Genomic DNA, 25,620 nt, shown 5'->3' with positions numbered 1-25,620 from the left:
ACTGCTTGTAAGACCAAGATCAAGATTGCTATTATCGTCAGCTGCCTGTATGAGAGCTTCATCATCCTATATACTGAATAAAGTTCTTGCAAATGGGGATATGAGATCAGAGGATTCTTGCAATTGGATATGTGTTTAATTGGTTAAAGCTCTAGTCCTTTATTTATAGGAGAGAAGAAATGGAATAAAAGGGGTAAGTAAATTCACCGAATTATAAAGGTAGATGAGGTTATAATGATTGATTGGGTCATGACTTAGTGATTAAAGGAGATGATCACGCCTTGGCATGCATGCCTTTTGATTTCATCTTTACTTTTTTCTTTTTTTGACTAAAGGCCCATCATCATCCCCATCTTCTTTTAAAATTTCACCCTATATATAATAATTACCCCTCTCAAACAATGGTTGAATACATGATTAATTACATGAAACATCCCATCTAGCATGCATGGAGGGACCAATATTTGAAATGCACTTCAAAAGTGATGATGATCATCATCTACAGCACGGAGAAGAAGATGAGTGTCTGTGTGTGAGAATGTGGTTTGACAATGCTTAGTAATAGTGTAAATAACAAAAATGTGTTACTATTGATGAGCAACTCATGTATTGGCTCAAAACTCGCAAATGTGGAGTACGTGATGATTTGGTTCAAAACTCGCAAATGTGGAGTATAGAGGAGAAGAATTGTATTATTATTGCGCCTCTGAACCAGATCTTTCCATGTTTATGAGATCAGATGGCACTATTATGGAAGAATAAAGACAATTCACATGCTTCAGATTAGGACATGCTGAAATGAATGGACTTAATTGATCAAATGAATTCTTCAAAAGGTATTAAAAACTTGAGACACTGTTATTTCGATCAAATGAATTCCCCCAATACGAATTGAAACCAAATAAAAATCAGGAATTAAATACCATTTACAGGAGGCTTACAAGCAAAAGGGGCAGATAATCAACCCATTCTCATTACACTCAGGGCATTCCTCCGGCGACCAACCATTTCCAGCAACCACCTTGTTGCTGCCGTTGCAGCTATAACACATGACAAATCTCATTCCACCACAGCCCCCACATGGTTCTTTAGATATGTCCACCGGAAGGCCATCGAAAAGGGGCTTCAGACGACCTTGTTCGTGAAGAGTCAGCACCTCCTCTGCTCCTCCGATGTACCTTCCTTTAATAAACAACCTGGGAGGAAGCAATCTATCACCTAAAGTCTGCCATAGCTCTTGTCGGAACTCTGCATGCATTGAAACATCTCTTTCATAGTACAGAACCTTGAAATTCTGCAACAGAAACCGCACGTTGGTGCAATCGTCGAAAGTCTTTCGGATTCCTCGGAGTCCGGTGGTGTAGAGAATCACTGATACTAGCCCACCCGGAGGGCATTTTTCTTTGTATTCAAGAAGTGGGTCTTCTCTTTCCTCTTCCCTTTGTTTATCTTCTTCTTGAATCTCTTCTTGAATCTTTTCCTGATATATAGCTCTTTTTTCCGCTTCCCGTGCTTTAAGTTCCGATACAGCTTGATGAAATGCGGATAGAAGATTCGGGTCAAATAAGCTGTTAGACTCAAATTCTGGTCGCCGGAAAACAGAAACATCAATCTCCGACAAGGGTATTGGCTTCAAATCACGATTCTTCAACAACTGGGTTTTCTTTGTTTCCAGTGGCTTGATATTCTCTTTATCATTGATTTCTTCCGGCTTGATGTTCTCTTTATCATTGATTTCTTCCGGCTTGATGTTCTCTTTATCATTGATTTCTTCCGGCTTGATGTTCTCTTTATCATTGATTTCGTCATGGGTATCCGGATTGTCGTTTTCTTGGTCTATTGTGAGCTCAGATACATCGATTATCTCAAGATCTTGGGGTCCGTGGCTGACCCGTTTGCAATAATCCTTCAGATCTTCTTCTTCTTTCAGGGGACTATCAATCTGAATATTGAGTTCAGAATCTCTTGAAAACGAGAATTGATCTGACGTGTTTAGTAAAAGAACTCTTTGGGGATTCAGATACTCAAATGCTTTTACCGTCTTCAGTCTCTTTAGCAGATTTCCATACAACACTTCCTTCATTTTTCCGGCAAATCAACATGAAAAATAAAAATTAGGGTTTGATGAATTGAGAGGTCCAACGGTTAGAAACGGAAAAGAAATTTGAAAATGATTTGGTGAGGGAGGGTCCACTACTCTAAGGTGGGAAAACTAATTGATCATTTTTTTACGCAAAATCAAACGTTCATAAGTTGAGCCACGTCTATTACATGATATAAAATTAAAATAGAGGAATGAACCGTTAAGCAGCCAACGGCCATAATATCTGGATCCTTAAGTCGTGTTTGGTTATATTTTAGCCAAACTTTACTCATGAGATTTCCCAAACTAACATTCTTCTTAATATACTAATAAATTAAAATATTAACAAAAATGTAAAAATAAAATAGAAAAGTTATAACATAGTTGAATATGTGGAACATGAATATGAATAATCTAGCTTATTTTTTAAAAAAAATACTCTTCCAAAAAAACTCATTTTTCAAACTTTATTTAGTATTGTGTTTATATAAGGAGTTAATTCTCTCATTAATTTCTTATTTCCTTATTTAAATGAATGAGAATTAATTTCTTATAAAAAAAAATTAAAATCAAATCTCAGTTATAATCCTATCTTCATTCCTGTTTTCCTTCTCCCTTCTCCATGGTAATATTTTGTTATTTAAATTTATACTAATATTCTCTCATTTTCAAATTCGGATGGAAATGTTAAATTAAACAATAACTTGAAAAATTAATTATCAAACAGTATTTTTATAATATTTTTTCTTATATTTTTATAATATTTTTCTTTATATCAATTTTTATAACTTTTTAATATTTTTATAATGCTATAAATTATATCAAAATATATCACCCTAATATTTTAAATTTGATAATAAATTATTTATTAAAAATTCAAAAATTACAATATACAAACTAAAAAATATTTTTTTTAATATTATTATAATTTTTTCTGAACATTATTATAATTTTTTTTAAACATTATTATCAATTTTAAATATTATTATAAATTTATGTTATATAAAAAATATTATATAAATAAATTAAATAAATAAATTAAAATAATAATTTTTATAAATAACTTTAATGAATAACATATTAATTTTTAAGAAAAGAGGAAAAATGACTTAATTTTCAGGCAAATTATCGGATTTTTCGTCCTTGGAAACCAGACAGATTATGGATGACCAGATCATGTTCCATTTCAAGCAGAAGAATCTGGACTTTTGCAAAACAGTTGAGCATGCCATTTATCTTTTCCAAGTGTAGAAGATAATGTGGACTTGGAATAAGAAGCAAGGCCACATGGGATTGTGTGGGTTTTCTCAGTCACACCATCATATCATCCCCCAAAAAAAGATAAAACTTTCTACTACCAATCAAGAACCAAGAGACATACAAATAGATCATCAAAATGATGTGTACTATTATTATAATCAACATCATCACTCAATAAATGCAAATCAAAAGTATAACCATTCAGATAAAGAATGATATGAGATTCGATTCAATTCAATTCAATAATAGATGTTATGAAGAACAAGAAGAAGAAAGAAAGTGTTGTCCAGTAAACTATTACAGAATCTCAAACTACTACTACTATCTAGTAGACAAAAAAAAAACCTTACTGCTGTGCACATTGCACCCTCTGAGCCCCACCACCATGCATGTCATCATCTTCATCATAAGCTTCCTGGGCCTGTTGCTGCTGTTTCCTCCTCAACTCTTCTTCCATGTTAACATCATGTAGTGTGGTTTCCTCACATTCGTCCAGTTCCATGTCAGTCATCTGCATAGAAGGCCTTGGAGGCAGCACCGCTTCTAGAGCCTTACAATGCTCTGGCAACATCATATCAGGAAATTCCACTGTAAAGTGAATATACAGTTTTCCTCTCATGAACGACCTCTGGTACAAAGGCATCCCCTCATCGTTTATTGCCTTGAACTGATCTGTTATTGCATTTACAATAAATACTTACATTTATATATCTACAATGCAATTGGGATAAATAAGATTTTGCCAATACATACCAGGCTTCACGACTTCCCCAGGTTGGGACTTGACCAGGAGCTGCCTGTTATCCAGATGCGTCAGTATGAACTGATAACCGCAGAGTGCCTCAGTAAGTGATAAGGTGTGTTCAACAAACAAGTCCTCGCCCTTTCTCTTGAACTTCGGGTGTTCTTTCTGCTGAAGGATAAATACTATATCTCCAGTCACAGTATCAGGCTGCAAACGACCACAAACAAATGTTACTAAAAAACATCAACAATTTGTGCATTTCGAAAGTGAATCAGTGTGCAAACACTCACAGCTTCATCAGCTTCTCCAGGGAAAGTGATCTTCTGCCCGTGTTTCATTCCTTTCTCCACCACAACTTCCAGAACCTTCTTCTCCTGTGAAACTTTATCACCTTTGCATTGTTGACATCGGTCCTTGTCATTGATCATCTCTCCAGTACCTTTGCATTCATTGCAGGGATGTTGCATCTGCTGGATCATGGATGGGCCCAGGTGTCTAATAGAGACTTTCATACCAGCCCCTTGGCAACTAGAACACGTCATTGAAGCACCTGACTTTGATCCTTTTCTGCAGTGGAAATTTTGGATTATGAAGTGTTCTCTCTATAAATAAATGAACTTAAATATCTGAATGCACAAGTCTGTCTATATATACCCTTTGCACTTAGAACAGAGAACATTTCGAGAAAGGGATAGCTTCTTTGAAGTCCCATTATAGAGATCTTCCAATGACACTTTCAGGGGATGGGTAACATCCTCTCCTCTCCTTTGTCTGCGGCCTCTACTGCTTCCACCGCCTGACAACAGATTTAATTAGATAATTTCTAGTTACAACAGCAGGATATTTCATTTTTAAAAGGATGGTCAAGAGGTTGTCGTGTTCTTACCACCACCAAAAGGGCTTGCGCCAAAGAATGACTGGAAGATATCAAATGGGTCATGGCCACCACCTCCAGATCCCATTCCCTCCTTAAGGGCATCTTCTCCATATTGGTCATAAATCTCACGCTTCTCAGGGTCACTTAGAACCTCATAGGCTTGGGCAAGCTCTTTGAACTGTAAAAAATAAAATCACTTCTCAGGCCCTCAACCATTTATTTTAATGGGTTGGAAACCAACAAGTTCTGCTAGTATTATTGCTGAAGAAAATACACATAGACTGAACAGAAATTTAGACATAAAAGAAAACAATAAATTGTGGTGGTGGTTGTGGAGGAGAGGGGGTTAGAGAATTAGGGTTTGTTCAATCTTGGGTTACTTCAAAATATTCTCGTTTGATATAGGTAATTGACAATTGGATTTTATTTGGGTAAAAGACGTTAAGTCTAATTTGGTTGATTATGGGTTATTGAGTTACTCGAGATTAATCTCAAATAACCAAACCTGACAAGGCCACAGCTATCTTAGATTCACAGAGAAGCAAGTAATGAATGAAAATGCTCATACTAATTCAAGAACACAAAAATGTCAAATCCTGATGTAGCAGACACATTTCAGGGAATTGCACGAGTAGAAATCACCTCAGAAATATTCAATCTAATCTATGATCGGCTAAAATATGTCTTACTGAACACACAAACATTAATTACCAAACTAGCGTACACTTAAATTCTTATCAACTATCAATCAAACATGTGTAAACTATGTTTTTCATCCCACAACTTAGATGGACAAGATTCATCAAATAAGGCAATATATTTCTCCTTCACACCAAATATTGATAAAGTAAACTCCACACACACATGTGTAGCTAAACAATCAGATCTATCGAGAATGAACAAGAATCTAGTAAAAACAATGAAAACTGACCTTTTCAGGATCACCGCCCTTGTCGGGATGATTCTTGATGGCGGCTTTCCTGTAAGCCTTCTTCAGATCATCGGGAGATGCACCTTTGGGCACTCCTAAAACTTCATAGTATTTGGTGTTATCGCTCTTCTTGGGGGTTCTCCCGAACATCTTTAATAATCAATAAAATCTACAAAAATAAAACCAGAATCGGAAATTCTTCAGCTAGATCGAGAATAGATTGTACATATAGACAGAAACAAGTGATGATCTGTACCTTTGAAACCCTAGAAGAAAGAGAATACAGGAATCCAATAGAGACGATCGCCTTTGATGAAGGCGCTTATGAACGGACAGACAATTGATAATGATTTCTTCAATGTGGGATATCTCATTATAAAAGGAACATGGAAGAGTCTAGAAGCTCTATGTTATTCCTTTTTCTAAAATTATAGAAAAAATAAATAATAACAAAATAAAAAAAATAAAAAAATAAAAAAATAAAAATTAGTCCCGTTGACTTAAATTTCAAATATACCCTTAAAATTTTCAAATATATAATATGTAACTCTAAATTTTATTTTTATTAAAATATAATTTCAACTATACTAATTAAGCAAAATAGTCAAATATGCAAATATAAGTAGGATGTAAAAAAATATCACAACTTATATCAAATATCAAAAATAAAAATATATAATAAATTGTAACTTTACTCTATCCTTATTATTTTTATTTTTTTGTCATAATATATTAAACAAGGCATTGACCTAAATTACCTATTTAAATTAATCAATATACATATATAAATTATATTAAATTTAAACCTAAAGGTCATTAAAAATTACTCAAAACTTTGGCAGAAATTTAATATAATTTCAATTATTAAAAAAACTAATACCTAACCTTAACCCATTCAACTAAGTCCCTAATATCCAAGTTCTTAGTTTTCAAAAGGTTTCAAAATTAAAATAAATTATAATTTAAATCCTAAGTACAAATATTATAGTTTTAGTAATTTTTTTAAACATGTTAATCAACTAATTAAAAAATATTCATTCTTGTTTAGGTAGAAAAACGTGAAAAAAAAATTATCAATCATAATTTCAATTAAAAAATTAATTTGAGTGAAATTTGAACTTATAACAAAATAAAAATAACAATTTTTCCTTCTAAATCACTCACTTTTAAATTCAAAGTTTAATACATTTAACTAAAAATCTTTTTTTAATTTTTTTTTTAATTTTTATTAAATAGATGGTCCCTGGCCGCGGACTTGTCGCGGGCCGGCCATGAGCAGAGTTCAGGAGGCTGGTAGGATGTACTAAATACTAATTATGTAAAGTTAGGTTTAGTCTGTATTATAAATTTATAACTGACTGAATTTGTCACTTTTCACTATCTATCTTATTTTAAATATTACATGTATTGAGTTTTACTTTTACTAAAACCATTTTTATTTAAAATAATTAAATATAGAAATATTAGTCAGTTTAAAAATATAGTTAAATGAAAAGAAGTAAAAAAATTCAGTTTTGTGAATATATATAATTACTCTTGAATAAATAATTAGTACAAAAATATATCAAATGAAACTGTTATACTAGGTTAGCTGATTAATGACTTTGGAAGTTAGGTTAGTTCTTTACAATTAAAAAACATTATCAAATAAATCGGTGTTTATTTATGTACATCCGTAATCCCGTATAAACAAATAAATATACAATATTATTAATATATTTATTTATTTTTAATATTTTATAATAAAAAAATAAGTTGATTTTTAATAGAAATATATATTTTAATATGTTAACTATATAAAATGAAATTTTCATTATATACATTATTTATATTTAAAAAAAATATAGAAAAATGTACTCTAAGATTTTGAAAATCGAATACAATGTAATAAAAAAAGAAAAAAATAAGTTAAATACTTGTAGTTATGTATAACTTGAACTATCTCAAATTTATCTACATCTAAAAATATGTATTGTTAGTGTATATTCTAAATAAATATTATATTTAGCAATGCCATTTGTAGTTCATTGGTTCAAAACTGGTTATGTAAGAAAATTGGGAGACAGGTAAGGAATAGTATGTTATTATTTGTGCTCACCAGCACTACGATATGATCTGAAATAAAATACTAATTTTTGTAACAAATTGATCAACATTTTAATGTATTTGGAGATGCTCTAAATAATAGACTTGTAGCTTCAAGTCCTAAGAGTGAACAAAATGTTTTTAGAGATAAAAGTCTAAGCTTTAAAGAGCTCTGAACTGTCTGGTCGTCGAACTGAACCTAAAAAACGTACTCAATTGCATTGACTCAGCTCTTCTTGATACATTGACAAACTAAAATACTCTCATCCTAATCCATAACCAGTGCCGGACCTGAGATTTCGAGGCCTGAGGCGAACACAAAACTTGGTGCCCTCAAATCTTAATATTCATACATATATTTTTTATCGATTTAAATATAATAGTATTTGTAACATGAATTCTAGAAATAAAATATCATCAAAACAATATGTCATAAGTAATACTAAAAAAACAAAGAAGATCCAAACAAAATATAAAATTCATGTTCCGAACTAATACATAATCACTTGAATATTACTCGTCTCGCATTTTTTGAAGCGAAAGTATTGATCAAGTTTGCATAATCAACTTTCTCAATAATTTTTTTCTTGATAGATAACATAGCTAATCTATTTAGTCTTTTTTGCGACATAGTTGATCGAAGATAAGTTTTAATCAACTTCAATTTGGAAAAACTCATTTCCGTAGATGCAACAGTAACTGGTATAGTCAGCAAAACTCGATATGCGATATAGGAATTTGAATAACAATCATCCATTGTTTTCAAATAATTGAGCACATCAATCGCTCTTTTTGCTTTCCGGGTAATCAATGTCTTAACAACTTTAGTTCTAAAAATAAATATGATCCATCAACATCGGAGTACCCATCATGTGTTAAAGAATTTTGAAGATTGACACATGAGCTCAAGAGACCAACATCATCAATAGACTTCAACTTCTCCAAACTAAATAAAAACCCAAAAGTTTCTTCGTACTTTTAAAATTGCTCAAACCGAGTTTGAAGTGAAGAAAGATCTTGATCAATTATAAATAAGAAGTAATTAACTCGAAAAGATTCTATAAGAGATTGAGTTACCTCTTCACTGTTGATGTCATCAAATTGTCTCTTTCCCCGAATGATGCGTTTTTCTCGGAAAGTAGGTTCAATTCTCATTTCACTTGCAATATGTTCGGCTTCAACCAAGGCTTGATCAAATAAAATATCAAGTATCACAGTGAAATACTTTGCATGCTTAATTTTTGCAACAATTAAACTTCTTACTTCATCTGTCAACATCTGTATCAATTCATTTTGGATTTTGGGCCCAAGATAAGTGTAATGAATTTGTCGTTCTTGAACACGCCGAAAATGTTCCTCCATTATTGGATCAAATTCTATAGGAGACATGCTTGATAAAACTCTAAATGCTAATTAAAAATTTATAGATTAACTAGCATTCTATGAATCTATGATTAACCACAATGTTGCACTTCCGCTATGCAATAATGCAAGATACATATTGTGAATCCACCATTCCACCAGACAAGTCCTCAACAACAAAAAATAATCAAGTAAATCGAACCAAAATCTCACCGAAATCGAAGGAAGAACTCTAGTGGGCAGTGGCGTAGTGCCGAGAAACAAGGCTGGAACGAGCGAAAAAGGCCCAAGAGCTCGGGGAAGGAGACGACCGAGTTTTTTGCTCCGATTCCGGCAAGCTAGAGGATCGACGACGGACTTTGGGTTTGGGGAAAGTGTTTCCTTTTCTTTTTTCAGAATTCTTGTTCTTATTTTATTTTATTTTGTCCTTGATTTTGTTGATAAATGGAAATCGTGCGATTCTTTTCTCCAAGTAAGATAATTTTTTTTATTTTTATTTTTTTGGATACAAATTAATTTAGGCTTATTATTGATAGATTATCAATTATTATTTATGGGCTTTTTAAAAATAAACCCATCAACATATCATTATCATTTATTTATTTTTGAAGATTTTGGTGCCCCAAAAATATTTGGACCTAAAGCAATTACCTCACTTATTACACAGTAGGTCCGGGCCTGTCCATAACAATAAATAAACAGCTAAAATTGAATAAGTTAATTTGTGATACGAAATCTCACCCCCACTCCATGTTCCATGTCACAATAAACAAACTAAGGGATAGTTTAAAGGAAAAAGACATCTAAAATTTTAAATAACTTATGTTTCATTAACTATACATTAATGAATAATGGAAGTAAAAGATTAAATTCCATTTTTTTGGAGGCTAATTTTATTCCATTTACAATTTACAAGGGTAGATAAATCGATTGTATAAATAAATAAAATCATATATATATATACTGAAAAATCTAAAGCAAATATGAAATATATAAGAAATATTAGTAGAGCAATTAAACATACTAACATTTAGCTCGTGCATTTACACGAGTAATAATATAAAAAACCGTGAAAAAATTACGGATAACATTTTTAATTTTATTTTTAACCGCTTTAAGTTTATAAGTGAGTCAACCCACATTCCGACCCAAATATTCATTTACTCAACATCATTATATATTAGTTAGTTAAAATGTTGAACTTATATTAATATTAAAACGTCCCGCGTTTATCAAATTTGTTGTTGAATTTAAAATATAAAGTCTTAGTAGCCTAGTTGGTTAAAGAGTTGTACTTAATTTGTTATGTTACAAGTTAGAAACATACCTCTAACATTTTTAATTTTAGTTTTAACCGTTTTAAATTTAAAGGCGGGTCAACCCACAATCTGACCCAAGTATCCAAATTAACCACACCTCTCGACCCGGCAATCCGGACACTTTAAAAATTAAGCATCATTATATATATATATATAGATTAGTTAGTTAAAAAGTTGAACTTATATTAATATTAAAACATCCCGCGTTTATCAAATTTGGTGTTGAATTTAAAATATATAGTCTTTATAGCCTAGTTGGTTAATGAGTTGTACTTGTTTTGTTAAGTTGCAAGTTTGAAACATACCTCTAGCATTTTTAATTTTATTTTTAACCGTTTTAAATTTAAAAACGGGTCAACCCACAATCCGACCCAAGAATTCAAATTAACCACAGCCCTCGACCCGGCAATTCGGGCACTTTAAAAATTAAGCATCATTATATATATATATATATTAGTTAGTTAAAAAGTTGAACTTATATTAATGTTAAAACGTCCCGCGTTTATTAAATTTGGTGTTGAATTTAAAATATATAGTCTTAGTAGCCTAGTTGGTAAAAGAGTTATAATTGTTTTGTTAGGTTGTAAATTCGAAACATACCTCTAGCATTTTTAATTTTATTTTTAACCATTTTAAATTTAAAGGCGGGTCAACCCACAATCCGACCCAAGTATCCAAATTAACCACAGCTCTCGACCCGGCAATCCGGACACTTTATAAATTAAGCATCATTATATATATATAGATTAGTTAGTTAAAAAGTTGAACTTATATTAATATTAAAACGTCCCGCGTTTATCAAATTTGGTGTTAAATTTAAAATATAAAGTCTTTTTAGCCTAGTTGGTTAAAGAGTTGTACTTGTTTTGTTAGGTTGCAAATTCGAAACAAACCTCTAGCATTTTTAATTTTATTTTTAACCGTTTTAAATTTAAAAACGGGTCAACCCACAATCCGACCCAAGTATCCAAATTAACCACAGCTCTCGACCCGGCAATCCGGACACTTTAAAAATTAAGCGAGTCAAATTTTTAACCGTTTTAAATTTAAAAACGGGTCAACCCACAATCCGACCCAAGTATCCAAATTAACCGTTTTAAGTTTATAAGTGAGTCAACCCACATTCCGACCCAAATATTCATTTACTCAACATCATTATATATTAGTTAGTTAAAATGTTGAACTTATATTAATATTAAAACGTCCCGCGTTTATCAAATTTGTTGTTGAATTTAAAATATAAAGTCTTAGTAGCCTAGTTGGTTAAAGAGTTGTACTTAATTTGTTATGTTACAAGTTCGAAACAAACCTCTAACATTTTTAATTTTAGTTTTAACCGTTTTAAATTTAAAAGCGGGTCAACCCACAATCCGACCCAAGTATCCAAATTAACCACACCTCTCGACCCGGCAATCCGGACACTTTAAAAATTAAGCATCATTATATATATATATATATATATAGATTAGTTAGTTAAAAAGTTGAACTTATATTAATATTAAAACATCCCGCGTTTATCAAATTTGGTGTTGAATTTAAAATATATAGTCTTTATAGCCTAGTTGGTTAATGAGTTGTACTTGTTTTGTTAAGTTGCAAGTTTGAAACATACCTCTAGCATTTTTAATTTTATTTTTAACCGTTTTAAATTTAAAAACGGGTCAACCCACAATCCGACCCAAGAATTCAAATTAACCACAGCTCTCGACCCGGCAATTCGGGCACTTTAAAAATTAAGCATCATTATATATATATATATATATATTAGTTAGTTAAAAAGTTGAACTTATATTAATGTTAAAACGTCTCGTGTTTATTAAATTTGGTGTTGAATTTAAAATATATAGTCTTAGTAGCCTAGTTGGTAAAAGAGTTATAATTGTTTTGTTAGGTTGTAAGTTCGAAACATATCTCTAGCATTTTTAATTTTATTTTTAACCATTTTAAATTTAAAGGCGGGTCAACTCACAATCCGACCCAAGTATCCAAATTAACCACAGCTCTCGACCCGGCAATCCGGACACTTTAAAAATTAAGCATCATTATATATATATAGATTAGTTAGTTAAAAAATTAAACTTATATTAATGTTAAAACGTCCCGCGTTTATCAAATTTGGTGTTGAATTTAAAATATAAAGTCTTAGTAGCCTATTTGGTTAAAGAGTTATACTTGTTTTGTTATGTTGCAAGTTCGAAACATACCTCTAGCATTTTTAATTTTATTTTTAACCATTTTAAATTTAAAGGCAGGTCAACCCACAATCCGACTCAAGTATCCAAATTAACCACTGCTCTCAACCCGGCAATCCGGACACTTTAAAAATTAAGCATCATTATATATATATATATAGATTAGTTAGTTAAAAAGTTGAACTTATATTAATATTAAAACGTCCCGTGTTTATCAAATTTGGTATTGAATTTAAAATATAAAGTTTTTGTATCCTAGTTGGTTAAAGAGTTATACTTGTATTGTTAGGTTGTAAGTTCGAAACATATCTCTAGCATTTTTAATTTTATTTTTAACCGTTTTAAATTTAAAGGCGGGTCAACCCACAATCCGACCCAAGTATCCAAATTAACCATAGCTCTCGACCCGGCAATCCGGACACTTTATAAATTAAGCATCTTTATATATATATATATATATATAGATTAGTTAGTTAAAAAGTTGAACTTATATTAATATTAAAACGTCCCGCGTTTATAAAATTTGGTGTTGAATTTAAAATATAAAGTCTTTGTAGCCTAGTTGGTTAAAGAGTTGTACTTGTTTTGTTAGGTTGCAAGTTCGAAACAAACCTCTAGCATTTTTAATTTTATTTTTAACCGTTTTAAATTTAAAAACGGGTCAACCCACAATCCGACCCAAGTATCCAAATTAACCACAGCTCTCGACCCGGCAATCCGGACACTTTAAAAATTAAGCATCATTATATATATATATAGATTAGACCAATCCAATATAAAGTCATTCAAATTAGTCATAGTTTTTAGGATGACAATTCAGATTAAGTTCGGATTGATGGATTCAGGTTGACAAGTCAGCGGGTTGAACGATACTAATTTAAATCTGACATGTTTAGTAATTCATGTCAAAATGTATAACCTAAACGTAACATATTTATTTGTAATTGACCAGACCCCAACCCAATTAACTCGATTAATTTAACTCAACGCGAATTCAACCTGATATAATTAATATCACATCAACACAAAATAAAATAAAAGCTAAATTACAAATCTAAAAAAATGAGTGAGTAGGAAAGGCAAACACAAAACTTATAAACGAGTTGACAAATCTATTGTGAATCATTTAAGATCGACCTGATTTTAACATGTTTACTAAGTTAAACATGTCAACTACATATTTGAACTGAATCCAAAAACACATAACCATAACTTTATTTCTTCATTTTTTCATGTCTCTTCCAATTAATTTGTATAACTTTTACCGAATCCAAAAACACATAACCATAACCTTATTTTTTTATTTTTTTTATGTCTATTCGAATTCGAATAATTTGTATAACTTTTACCATTTCTAACTAATTAGAATCCCAGTAATTTACTATTCAGTTTTTTTGGATTCTAATTTAATTAAAATCCAATTAATTATAGTTATAGAAAGGAAATATGTAAACTAGGAAGGTAAATAAAAATAGAGATTAGTAATATAATTTATTCTTCTAGATTTTGGTGAGCATATCCCTTTCTTTCTCTCTGCATATATTAATGGCGCAGCAGTAGTATTATGTAGGGACAAAAGGCCAAATCTTTGTTATTCAAGTCATCTTCTTCCTCCAGCCAACCCTCCTCTCAAACAAGCTGCGGCATCACACCTTCATCGTCTCTTACTGAACTTACCAGCACAAAGGTACGAACCAACATTTCCCTTTTCCATGTATTTTCTCGCCACAATCTCAAAACAACAAGAGATGAAAACCTAGCCCTAATTCTTCGATATGTTTCCATCTCCTTTTGTTCTATTGTTCGCTCTTCTTCTCTCTTTGCCCCTCGTCTTCCTCTTTGCTCCAAGAATCCTCCCTCTTTCTACCCAACACCCACAAATCTCAATAGCTGACGAGCTCGACGATCTAGACCTTTTCAGCCGTGCCGCCGCCCCCCGCCGCCATTCTCACGGTTCAGTTTCGCGACTCGGTCCCACCGATCATAAACCCAAAATCGCTTTCCTCTTCCTCACCAACACCGATCTCCATTTCGCGCCTCTCTGGGAGAAATTCTTCAAGGGAAACAAACGATTCTACAATGTGTACGTCCATGCATATCCGTCTGCGGCAGTTTCCTCCCCTGGCGGCGTGTTCCAAGACCGATTCATCGCAGCTAAGAAGACGGAGAGGTCATCGCCCACACTTATATCTTCCGCTCGCCGTCTTCTTGCTACCGCTATCCTTGACGACCCATTGAATTCCTACTTCGCCCTAGTATCCCAGCACTGTATTCCTCTCCACTCGTTCCGGTTCATGTACAGAACACTATTCACCGAGTCGACTCAGTCACATCCTACCAGCTATATCGAGATCCTAGCTGAGGAACCACAGCTGTGGGACAGGTACACAGCGAGGGGGGATAATGTCATGCTGCCGGAGGTCACCTTCGAGAATTTTCGGGTCGGGTCTCAATTCTACATACTGGCCCGTCGCCATGCCCTGCTGGTGATAAAGGACAGGAAATTGTGGGTGAAATTCCGGTTACCATGTCTAAATGTGGATTCCTGTTACCCAGAAGAGCACTACTTTCCGACTCTTTTGTCAATGGCGGATCCGAATGGATGTAGCCATTACACTCTCACTCGGGTTAACTGGACGGAAAGCACAGATGGCCACCCGCATACTTATTACCCGCCTGAGGTTTCGCCGGGGCTTATTCGCAAACTTAGGGTATCAAATTCAACATATTCTTACTTCTTTGCACGGAAGTTCTCGCCGGATTGCTTGCAACCTTTACTCAAAATGTCTGAGAAGGTCATCTTCCGTGATTGAAGTTAATCCGGTAAGATTTATTTGCTTTACTGAGTTAAACAAATTGAGACGAGTCGACTCAACTCTTTTTGCCTTTGCTTCAATTACTGGCTATAGTTTTCTTATTAGCAATCTTTGGTCCCAAATGTTTGTTCTTTGTTGCTTTTCATAATGCTTTAAGACGTGTTTGCTTCTGATTGGTTAAGAATCCACTTTTATCGCAAAGGGAACATGTTATCTTATTATTCTTGTTCCTTTTTGAAGCAAATTGATTGACCAAATTGTCTTAAAATATTATTGCTTAAGATAATGCTTTTTCTAAACAAAGTATTCACATTGTTTGCTCCAAAGAACTCCTTGTTATATGTCCCAATATTTAAGACTTGACAACTAATTGGTATATGTCCTAGCCAACATTTTTCTTAAAAAACAATTTCTTCACCAAAAAGTTAATCTATTAGCTGATAAACTATGGTAATTTATGTCTCCAACAATGTTAAATGAATGCACTTGTTTATTGTGTTCTATGTTATTAATTTCTGGAAAACATGTCAAGACAACTGTCATAAGAGACAAAATACATATATATTGGATGGGGCATCCAAGAAAAATGTTTTTTTACCTTAGTTTTGTAAGTGGGGGGGAGGAGTATGGTTGCAGGCATCTTTTGGTTGCCTTGACATGTAATTTAGACAAATGCCAAGTGGGGCATTTGGTTTTGAAGCTTTATAGTCTTTTAGTTTTATTCAAAGCAATGCATCATCTATCTATGTGAATGTTCCTTTGCCTCAAAGTATTAAGCTTTATCTTATACACCTATGATCCTGTAAAGAATCTTTTAACTTCAACAATTGGAGCAAATTTATCTTTGAATTTTGCTCCTACATACATGACTAGAATTCAAATTTTAAAAAAAGAAACCATATTCTTGCCTACAAACTATCTATTTAATTGGAGCAAATGTATCTTCTGTTAATTAAAGACAAGCATTGCCCTCGAACTACCCATAATTATTCTTTCATTTGTAATTCCATCAAAATAATGGATATTTAAGTTACCCATAATTTTTCTTTCATTTGTAATTCCATATAAATAATGTGTATTTAAGTTGTTAAATAATATGTATAATTTTTTTACTTTAAATAAGCATTATTTCCTTAACATATTAGAAGGGAAAAGTTGGAATAGTTTGTGTGCAAATATGCCTTGCATATTCTATTTTGAACTAATTACATGTTATTTCCTTAACTTAATATGATGCATTGTGTCTGCTTATTGCATATTCGTCTTAAAATGAATTAAAGCATAGCCAGGAGCTTTTCTGCCCCTCCTTATTCAATCAAACTGTTCTTTGGGCCAAAAAAAGTTTATTGCTTTGAATGGGGTTGGTTTCGTGATAGCGCAAAGCATGGCTAATGTAATTATATATACAAACAAGCATAAAACATGTTTTTTTACAAAGCTTATATATTTGTAAGAGCATAAAGCTCAACTATGTACCTACTATGGTATGTGTGGTGGGTTACTTTTGAATTGTCAGCTAAGTTTTGTTTGGTATGTAGATGGCCTTATTGGTTCTTTATTCAGCCTAGTTACTAGATAGGACATGGTTATGGCTGCAGATTAACAGTCACTTTTCAAAGGACTGGTTGGATCTACAATTTTTTATGTTCAAGTTCTTTTGTAAATCATCTCAATTGAATAATGTTTTGTTTTCTGTTGCTGCTTCTTTGACAGGAGGAGGCAGTTGGCACTAAGGAATTGGAATTCTTGGAGAAGTCAGTGTCAGAAATGTATATAAAATGAGAAGTCCTAGGCCCATTGGGCAATGAAATAGATTGATTTGTTATTGACACAAGGGTTCACTGAAAATTGGTGGGTCTTTTTGTTTTTATGTTTTAGTCTCTAGTTAGGTAAAAAAATGCAAAGGTGTGATGATGGAGCAAAATGCAAAGCTTGAGAAAAGTAGGAATGAGATTAGGGCCCAAAGGGTTGTTTCTTTCTCTCTCTCTTAAGTCAATCTTCCAGTATGTATGTACTAACTACATTTTAGTCCCCTGTTTTCTAAATAAAGTGGGATCCATCTATCATCTTCTTCTTCCCTTTGCTCCATTTCTTTGTTTTAATCTCATCTTAAAAAAAATAACTTAGCATCTTTGCTTCACAAAGAAATAGAGGGTGCTCCTTGATGATGTAGCTAACATTGTTTATTATGCAAACTACCACCAAACATGTTGCTCTCTGCATGAGTCAAAATTCAGTTTATTTTCTTTCTCGTCTTCTTTCCTTTATGACTTAAGACCTTTTACAACCATAGCCCCAACTTCATCTTAAGTGGGAGTTGAAGAAAAAAAAACATTAAAATGAAAATTGCATCTTAATTTATTTTTGTTAACAAATATTAGACTTTTTTGGGTTATGGATAGTGGTGAAAACATTAAGATGAAATTTCCTGCTTCCCAGATGATGTTTGATTTGAATAATTGAGTAAATAAAAATCCACTTTCTACTTCAAATACAACACAGTTCATGTTTATAAATTACGATTTAAAATCCACTTCAACTAAAAGAGTCTAGTGAAAAAGGCCATAAATTAAAGCAGAGATTATTAACTTACAAGTTTACTCCATTTTCACTAAAAAAATAGTTAACTTATAAGATCAACAAACAATTAATTCTAACAAATAGAAAAATAAATAAATAAAGCCTTCTTTTATTCAAAACGTCTTAATTATGCCCTTCAATATAATTACCGGGAGTAAGCGCTATAACATGTTTCCAATACTCAGCTGCTTAATTTAAACCAAGCCGCCGTAATTTGTAATTTCTGTATGTTCTCCCCAGTCGGAATAGGACAGTGAAGCATTTCTGGCAGACATTGTAATGAATTGGCAAGGATGGAAATATTTAGTTGAGATGATTGTAGAAGTGGATGGATTTAGTAGTGATGAAAGTCATGAGACCCAAGTGATGAAATTATCTGATTGGTTAAACCTAAGGCCCGATGGTAATGAAAACCAAATGACTTTAGGGAAGGGATAATGTACGACAAGTGAACCAAATTTATTTCTATTTTTGGCAAGAGAAACAAGCAGGACTCCTTTGGAGATTGTAGTTCCTTGGAGTGAATTTGATTGTTCAACATAATAGTTTTTGTCTAAGAACTTTCATTACACCCTAATTTTTGCAGCTTTGAAATCTCACTGCAACATGCTTCTTCTTCCTTGTTGAAGTGGCCTCAATATTGTTTCAAATATTTTTGTTATTGCTTAATATGCTAAGAGAATCCCAAATAACAAGTAGACAGTAGATTTAAGCAAATCAATCAATCAATAATAATATGTGGGTGGGTAACGTTTTTAGCTAGATACTACAATGGTAAAGAACACGATCTCTTTACCTTGAATAAGCTGTTGGTTGATGCTGCTGTCAAATAAACATACAAAAACAGTATAACATTCAAATGCTAATTATTATTATCAGCAGGTTCTTCACAATATGTTCAAACCACCTGTAACATAATCTCACAACTCTCTCTTCAACCTCGGAGAGATGCACGAGGCACCGCAGGCAGACCCATTTCATCCACAGCCTGTTGAGCATAAAAAACAAAAATAAAATTGATACCTCATGAGAAAGAAAGAAAACATAGAGACAATAAGGAAAGCATTAATACATCATAAGCTAGACATAATAGATACACTTTCTTTGCACAAATATGGATTTCTCCTGTAATGTCAAACTAAAATCAATACACTTGTCTTAACTTTAGAACTAAGGTCAAGAAATGCTCATTCTTGCAGTTCACTAACATGTTTTCTATGATCTCAATCAGAAACAGAGGAAATTTAAATTACCTGAGTATTGACCCGGCCAGCTGGCATTGCATTATGTCCTGATGGAGCTGAAGGCAAGTTAAGTTCTCCGTCCAAATCATGTTCCTTATCAGGTTGAAGATACGAAGGCATCCCATCTTCTTCAGTCTCCAGACCCATGTCTGCTTCCAGTGCATCAAGTTCTGCATTGAGGGACAATGATCATGAGAAGAAACATGCTAGAGACTGATAATCAATTTGACTGCTTTGGTCATAATTACACATGCATGTAGAGATTGATGTATATAAAGCAATCCTCTCTTCGAAAACAGAACATCAAAGGTTACCTCCCATGAGGTCATCCTCATCGATGTCATCAGGAACATTATAGCTTCTACCCAAGGACTCTTGGATTTCACTGCTAACATCCATCAAGTCCATCATCTCATCTTGCAAATTCTAGATAGAAGATATCCAAAGTCAGAAAAAACTCAAGAAAATTCTACATAACAAGTATCGTTTTGAACAATTCTACAAACATCTATATCTTGAATCTTCACAGTCTTCATCATTCCTTTCAGCTCCTTGTTTGCTGATTTCAGCGCTGACATCTGCAAAAGTTAAGAGTTTTTTAAGATATAATTCCCTAAGCAATGACATCCATTCATTAAAACTAGCTCCAAAAACAGAATTGTCAAACCACAAAGTTATTACACGAAAAATGACCACAAAGAAGATATAGTACACACACGTAGATAAAGAAAGAAACCCCGTCCAATAAATGGGTCGTCTCCTACCTCTCTCAGGAGGTAGGCTGCAAGTTCCAAACAAAGTACCAGATATGTTCCACCTGAAAACACTTGAAAAATGCCCCTTGGGCCGCTTCCAAGAAAAAATAATTGTGTGGTGAATAATGGTGCAGACCCAACATATAACCACAGTTGACCTATTTAGAGAAAATGTTGCATGAATTGTGAAATCTGTATTCTCAAAAGCACAGGCTATGTTGAAGAAATTACATCTTTTTTTTAACAGGCAATAGTAAGATCCATACATCAACCCAACATTTGAAAGAAACCCAGCTTCTATAGATAGGCTTCTAAATTCAAGAGCATAGACAAGGCTACAATTATTTAGCTATTTATTTTAACTCAAAAAGCGCAAAAGCAAGTTCATACATGACCTTAATTTTGTCAGTACTAAGTAACACGCATATAAAATGATTTATCGTTATATATTCAAACAGATAACCAATATTTTCCTAATTGGAATACCAAAAAGGAAAACTTATATAAGATAACACTACATTTTCAGTAAAGTATATTGGTTGCAGAAACAGGTTCAGTTACTTCAGTATAAGATCTATAGAACATACAGTTTGTTGGGCATCTTTAATTCCCTCTGCAGCAAATGATACTTGGTCTAGGTTGTATGTCTGATTGTAGAGCATATCGCGTTGCCCTTCATACCTGCACAAAAGCACCATTGATTGAACATATATTAGAGACGAAGACAGTGTGGTGCAAACTTACTCCTTACATATATTGTTACATTATTAGTATTGGAATCAGGACTGAGCTATTATAAGTTGATACAAAGAAAGAGAAAATAGACAAATGGTAAGCTGTTTAGATCCAAGTCATAGAAAGTGAACTGTTCCTTTTTCTTTTGCAAATGTATAAAAGAAGCAGTTGAAAAACTGTTTATTTGTTGGGAAAAACTCAAGTTATACAATTGGAAGTATAAGGTAACAACTGAGACACAATTGACCTCTTCTCTCAATCTACTTCTCAGAGACATTATCCATTATATAGATATTCAATTTTGCTTACTGACAACACCATGAATTTTTTGTTGCAGATTAAATTTCAAGCACTTCTAGGCCTACCCCACGGTTAACATGTTAAATTGTGTCCAAAAATTCTACATGCCAGTCCAATGAAACAATATAAATCTCAACATAATTTTAGTAGTCCTCTTAGTGGTAAAGCAACATGAAAATAGTACTTTATAAAGCTAAGGTATGATGCATAAAATATTAATTCCTCATGCTGCATAATGACAGAAAAACAACTTACATCTTCTTCTGCTTCAAAACTCTCATAGCTCGAGCTTTCACAGCTTCTTGAGCAGGTCCCGGTCTAGTTTTCTTGATCTGTTCTTTATATCTTGCAAGCTCCACATCAAGCCTTTTGATCTTTTCATCAACAGTTTCACCTCTTTTGTTGATCTAAGGTGGAGAATAAAACAACATGATTCAAATTTTTGGGTATTAACTTGCTATAATAATGTAAGATCCCAGTCCTGTAACTAAGAAGGAAGGAAGATTTGGATTTGTTTTTTAGCTAGCTAGTACTCAAGAAGTAATTACATCAAATTGTATTTTAGACATTTTTATGATATTACAAAAAAAGTAACGATTTTTTTAAATACAAATGAAAGATCCTTGTAGATAGTTAAAGCTGGGATGAATTTAGGGCAAGGAGAGGAGGCAGAGAAAACTAACCCGATCGGAGGCGTCCTGAATGGAAGGAGGGGGCTCTTTGTCTTTCTTAATGCCGAAGACCCTCTTCATCTTCTTGGTAGCAGTTGCGGTAACACGAATCGGGGTTAGGGTTTGTTGACAGAATCAAATCGGTAAAGAATGAAATTGTAATTCCAGCTGCAGTCAAACTGTGGAAATTCAAACAATGTTGATCAGAGATCCAATGAAGGAAACTTCAACGAAGGTATGAATGAATGAATCCTTCTCTCTAATCACACTCTCTCTCTAGATGGAGTTGTAGAGATAGAAATTTCCGGCTACAATCCATCTCAAAGACCTCTTCCCCTTTTCCTACAAAATAAAATAAAATAAAATAAAATAAAATTATTATTTATCTTCGCTAAAAAGTTTCTTATATGTTTTTGTTTTCATATATTTTCTCCATCGTCATAAAATAAAAAACTGCTCCTTAAGTTAAATAGATATTTCAAATGAGTCTTCTGTCTTTTATTTTTATAAATATATATAATAATATAATTGATTTTTATATATAATTTATATTATTTAAAAATATAATATATTTTTTTGTTGATCAACTATATTTACATTATTAATTTTAATTTTTGAAAAAATAATTATATTATTTAAAATTTATTTAGACAATTTCCTAGTATAAGTTATATAAAGAGTTTAAATATAAATGGTATATATGAATGTGTATAAATAATTATCATCAATCTTGTATCATATTTGTTTAAAATAAAATAAAAAATAATTTTTATTTAGTAATGAGTTCAAATTTAAAAAATATATATATTTTTAACTAAAATTAAGGTAATTATATTTTTTTTTAATTTTACTATTAAAATTCAACATATTTATATTAGAAAAAGAATTTCAACACTATTAATATCTCCCTAATTATTTTTTCAATATAGAGTTTGAATTTGTTTTACTAATTAAAAAAATATATTATGAGTCCATTGTTTCAATTTAATTATTGATTTATATTTTATAGAACAAAATAGATTTTAAAAAATATCACATAATTTAAAATGATAATAATATTTATGTGATAAATATAATTCAAAATTTATTTTATATTTCAAAATTTATCTTATATTTTAAATTTTATCGTATCAAATTTGATATGCGGGTCAATCCATAAATTAACCACCAGGGCTGTTATTTATTATAAAAAATAGGTCAGGTTGGGTAACAAGATCTAGTAATCGAGAAAAAAAATTAAATGCTTCGAGTTTTCAAGTTTAATTAAGAACATCTTCCATTATATATATATATATATATATATATATATATATATATATATATATATATATATATATATATAAAAGTATAAAATTGAGAATATATATGAATATATTAAAAAAATTAACATTAATTTTTAGAATTCTAATGAAAGGAAAGGGGCGGGAAAAACTTTTAACGCCTAAACATCTAGCCCAGACAAGTGGTGAACAGGCGGAGAGAGAGATAGCAATGCAAACGAAGATCACTGATTTCTGCAAAGCTCAACAGTCACCGAACGAAACCCTACCTCAGTATCTTTCATGTCCCATTCAAACGGAAGATCATCGCCTCCGGTAGGCCTTTCCGTTCTGTTATTGTCTATTAATTGCACGCTTAATGTTTCGAATTCTAATCAAAACTCTCATATATTGTGTTACTACTGCTGAAAGGAAATAAATTGAGAGAAAATAACTAAATCCCATTTCTCCTAAAAACAATTTATTATATATCATTCAGTCTGCGTGAAAGCCGACAAGGAAGAAGAATGATCACTAAAACATCTTTAACTAATTCATTCTTGTAAGGGTTCCCATACAAGTTACTGCATTTTAATTTCCTTGATTCTGGAGGAAAGTGATTCTTTCACGCCCATGGAGTCATGGACTGATCATTTCTTGTCTGATTATGGGTGTCTGATTTGTCTCTTTTACTGAGTGCTGAGTTGTTCATGGAATCCATTACTGATTTGAACTTTTGAGAAGCTGAACAGAAAATGGTTTTGTTCTGGTCAATATTTTCTCTAGTTACTAAAAGATCTAGGCATGTTGTTCAAACATGAAGTATTCAATGATGGTTTGGTTTGATTCTCTTAGTAGTAAAAGTGAAGCTTCTTGCCAATGGACTGAATCAGCGTGTTCCTCACAAAGTTCTTTGAAGTCCATCATGAGCTTGGCCAAGAACCAGAAGAAAAGGAGAAGATATGATCAACTTCATTTGGAATTGGGGCAATCCGACTTTCTTTTACATGCATGTTCCATTTGTGGGTTCAGTTATGTCTGTGGTGATGAAGAGGATGAGAAAGTTCATAAAGAATTTCACAAAGACTTCATGATGGGAATCCAATTTAAGGTTTTTTTTTTCTGTTTCATTTTCATTCTGTGTTTGGACCAAACAATGAAGTATATCTATGTTTGGTCTGCAGGGTTGGAAAAAGGAAAGAGTTCTTCAAGTTCCAAATAAATCAGTACGCATAATTTTAGTAATGGATGGTGATCCACCTGCTCATACGAAAAAGGTTAGTTCATAAGATATTGAAGTCTATGTTTTCCATTTGTAACAAACAAATGAAGCTAATTGTAACAGGTTAAGAAGGTTTTTCATATGATAGAGACTGAACTAGGAAGTACATTGCTAATTCATAAACTCTGCAAGGCATGAACTCTTTACCACCAAATGCCAACCATATTTAATTATAATCTTATTATTACTAAGTTGATCTTTCATCGCAGACTTACCTGTACATCTATAATCAGAGGATTGCTGGGTGTGTTATTGTTGAGCCAATAAAAGTTTCGTACAGAATTCTTCCGGGTATTAGTAATGTTGTCAATGATAAAACAACAAAGCAAGAACAACCAAATTCATCTCTTCTCCAATTTGGAGGCATTTGTTTCCAAAGGGAATCTGTGAAAAAAAGAACTTACCCACCAAAAGTTTCTGAAGAATTAAGAGATGTTCTTATGGGAGCTCTAGTTGTTGGTGAGGAAGCTATACCAGCAGAATGTGGAATTAGAGCTATTTGGGTTGCGCCCTTTATGAGGAGGAAACGTATAGCAAGCCAGCTACTTGACATTGTCAGGTAAGTTCTTGCCCAATTTTTGTTCATTTGACATAACAAAGAAGAAGCCAACATGAGAAAATCTAGTTTGTTTGAAGGGATTCCTTTGTGTTGTTATTTCCATCAGGAAAAACTTCTGTGAGGGTTCTTCTTTGCAACCATCTCAATTAGCATTCTCAGATCCAACCTCAACTGGAAGGGCACTCGCAACAAACTACTGTGGGACTGCAGCATTCTTGGTTTACAAAATTGAGTTATAATGATACTGTCACAATAATGATTTTTCACTTTTAATGACTAGGTAGACACCTTTTTGTATACATGGTATTGTTTACAGAATTTATAAAATTGTTTTGAGTATGATAAATAATATAATATAGAACATTGCTTAATTCACATTCCAACTGTTTTTTGTGTCTCTTTATTTTATATTCAACATTATTGTTCTTGAGCATGTTCAATCACTGTCTTCTGTTATGTTGCCACTGTCAATGGTAGGTGTAATGGACCTATATCTCTTTTGATTCTCAGTTGGTGTCTTTGGGAATACTTCCCTTAACCCATTTTAGAAAATGAGTTTGTCAAA

General features: G+C 32.5%; 5 protein-coding genes across 6 annotated transcripts; 2 read left to right on the top strand and 3 right to left on the bottom strand.

The window, feature by feature from the left end:
• Window positions 1–821: 821 nt before the first annotated feature.
• Window positions 822–2,167, bottom strand: LOC124927607 (uncharacterized protein At3g28850-like). 2 transcript variants are annotated; one of them, XM_047468050.1, is made up of 2 exons: window positions 1,784–2,167; window positions 822–1,750 (listed from the first exon to the last, which is right to left on the bottom strand). In XM_047468050.1, exons 1-2 carry the CDS (start codon window positions 2,081–2,083, stop codon window positions 938–940), a joined length of 1,113 nt encoding a protein of 370 aa, XP_047324006.1. In that variant the 5' UTR covers window positions 2,084–2,167; the 3' UTR covers window positions 822–937. The 2 variants fall into 2 exon arrangements, with proteins under 2 accessions (XP_047324006.1, XP_047324005.1); XM_047468049.1 differs by having other exon boundaries at window positions 822–2,167.
• Window positions 2,168–3,514: 1,347 nt separating this feature from the next.
• LOC124925804 (dnaJ protein homolog) lies at window positions 3,515–6,282 on the bottom strand. The gene is made up of 7 exons (XM_047465910.1): window positions 6,153–6,282; window positions 5,897–6,065; window positions 4,975–5,143; window positions 4,743–4,884; window positions 4,379–4,655; window positions 4,097–4,295; window positions 3,515–4,015 (listed from the first exon to the last, which is right to left on the bottom strand). Exons 2-7 carry the CDS (start codon window positions 6,044–6,046, stop codon window positions 3,690–3,692), a joined length of 1,263 nt encoding a protein of 420 aa, XP_047321866.1. The 5' UTR covers window positions 6,047–6,065; window positions 6,153–6,282; the 3' UTR covers window positions 3,515–3,689.
• An 8,129-nt stretch (window positions 6,283–14,411) lies between these two features.
• On the top strand, window positions 14,412–17,736 carry LOC124926212 (glycosyltransferase BC10-like). Its single transcript, XM_047466401.1, has 2 exons — window positions 14,412–15,677; window positions 17,384–17,736. The coding sequence occupies exon 1, from the start codon at window positions 14,630–14,632 to the stop codon at window positions 15,665–15,667; it is 1,038 nt and encodes a 345-aa protein (XP_047322357.1). The 5' UTR covers window positions 14,412–14,629; the 3' UTR covers window positions 15,668–15,677; window positions 17,384–17,736.
• A 1,201-nt stretch (window positions 17,737–18,937) lies between these two features.
• LOC124927921 (vacuolar protein sorting-associated protein 60.1) lies at window positions 18,938–22,288 on the bottom strand. Its single transcript, XM_047468429.1, has 7 exons — window positions 21,968–22,288; window positions 21,540–21,691; window positions 20,837–20,930; window positions 20,001–20,072; window positions 19,809–19,920; window positions 19,504–19,664; window positions 18,938–19,238 (listed from the first exon to the last, which is right to left on the bottom strand). The coding sequence occupies exons 1-7, from the start codon at window positions 22,034–22,036 to the stop codon at window positions 19,185–19,187; spliced, it is 714 nt and encodes a 237-aa protein (XP_047324385.1). The 5' UTR covers window positions 22,037–22,288; the 3' UTR covers window positions 18,938–19,184.
• A 1,139-nt stretch (window positions 22,289–23,427) lies between these two features.
• On the top strand, window positions 23,428–25,485 carry LOC124928091 (protein CHROMOSOME TRANSMISSION FIDELITY 7-like). The gene is made up of 6 exons (XM_047468622.1): window positions 23,428–23,550; window positions 24,070–24,325; window positions 24,399–24,491; window positions 24,560–24,628; window positions 24,706–25,055; window positions 25,162–25,485. The coding sequence occupies exons 1-6, from the start codon at window positions 23,447–23,449 to the stop codon at window positions 25,292–25,294; spliced, it is 1,005 nt and encodes a 334-aa protein (XP_047324578.1). The 5' UTR covers window positions 23,428–23,446; the 3' UTR covers window positions 25,295–25,485.
• Window positions 25,486–25,620: the final 135 nt, after the last annotated feature.

This window comes from Impatiens glandulifera, chromosome 2, assembly GCF_907164915.1.
Source record: "Impatiens glandulifera chromosome 2, dImpGla2.1, whole genome shotgun sequence".
Taxonomy (NCBI): Eukaryota; Viridiplantae; Streptophyta; class Magnoliopsida; order Ericales; family Balsaminaceae; genus Impatiens; species Impatiens glandulifera.
This window is presented reverse-complemented; position numbering and strand designations above follow the sequence as displayed.

What these genes read in the sequence shown, in the direction of transcription:
- LOC124926212 (XM_047466401.1), top strand. Translation starts at nt 14,630, where the DNA reads ATGTTTCCATCTCCTTTTGTTCTATTGTTCGCTCTTCTTCTCTCTTTG.
- LOC124928091 (XM_047468622.1), top strand. Translation starts at nt 23,447, where the DNA reads ATGCAAACGAAGATCACTGATTTCTGCAAAGCTCAACAGTCACCGAAC. An exon ending in ACGGAAGATCATCGCCTCCG is followed by an intron (nt 23,551 to 24,069) that starts GTAGGCCTTTCC and finishes TGATTCTCTTAG; the next exon opens with TAGTAAAAGTGAAGCTTCTT. An exon ending in TGATGGGAATCCAATTTAAG is followed by an intron (nt 24,326 to 24,398) that starts GTTTTTTTTTTC and finishes TTTGGTCTGCAG; the next exon opens with GGTTGGAAAAAGGAAAGAGT.
- LOC124927607 (XM_047468049.1), bottom strand. Translation starts at nt 2,083, where the DNA reads ATGAAGGAAGTGTTGTATGGAAATCTGCTAAAGAGACTGAAGACGGTA.
- LOC124927921 (XM_047468429.1), bottom strand. Translation starts at nt 22,036, where the DNA reads ATGAAGAGGGTCTTCGGCATTAAGAAAGACAAAGAGCCCCCTCCTTCC. An exon ending in GTTTTGAAGCAGAAGAAGAT is followed by an intron (nt 20,931 to 21,539) that starts GTAAGTTGTTTT and finishes GCTTTTGTGCAG; the next exon opens with GTATGAAGGGCAACGCGATA. An exon ending in TGAAGATTCAAGATATAGAT is followed by an intron (nt 19,921 to 20,000) that starts GTTTGTAGAATT and finishes TCTTCTATCTAG; the next exon opens with AATTTGCAAGATGAGATGAT.
- LOC124925804 (XM_047465910.1), bottom strand. Translation starts at nt 6,046, where the DNA reads ATGTTCGGGAGAACCCCCAAGAAGAGCGATAACACCAAATACTATGAA. An exon ending in AGGGCGGTGATCCTGAAAAG is followed by an intron (nt 5,144 to 5,896) that starts GTCAGTTTTCAT and finishes TATTTTTTACAG; the next exon opens with TTCAAAGAGCTTGCCCAAGC. An exon ending in TGGGGAAGTCGTGAAGCCTG is followed by an intron (nt 4,016 to 4,096) that starts GTATGTATTGGC and finishes ATGCAATAACAG; the next exon opens with ATCAGTTCAAGGCAATAAAC.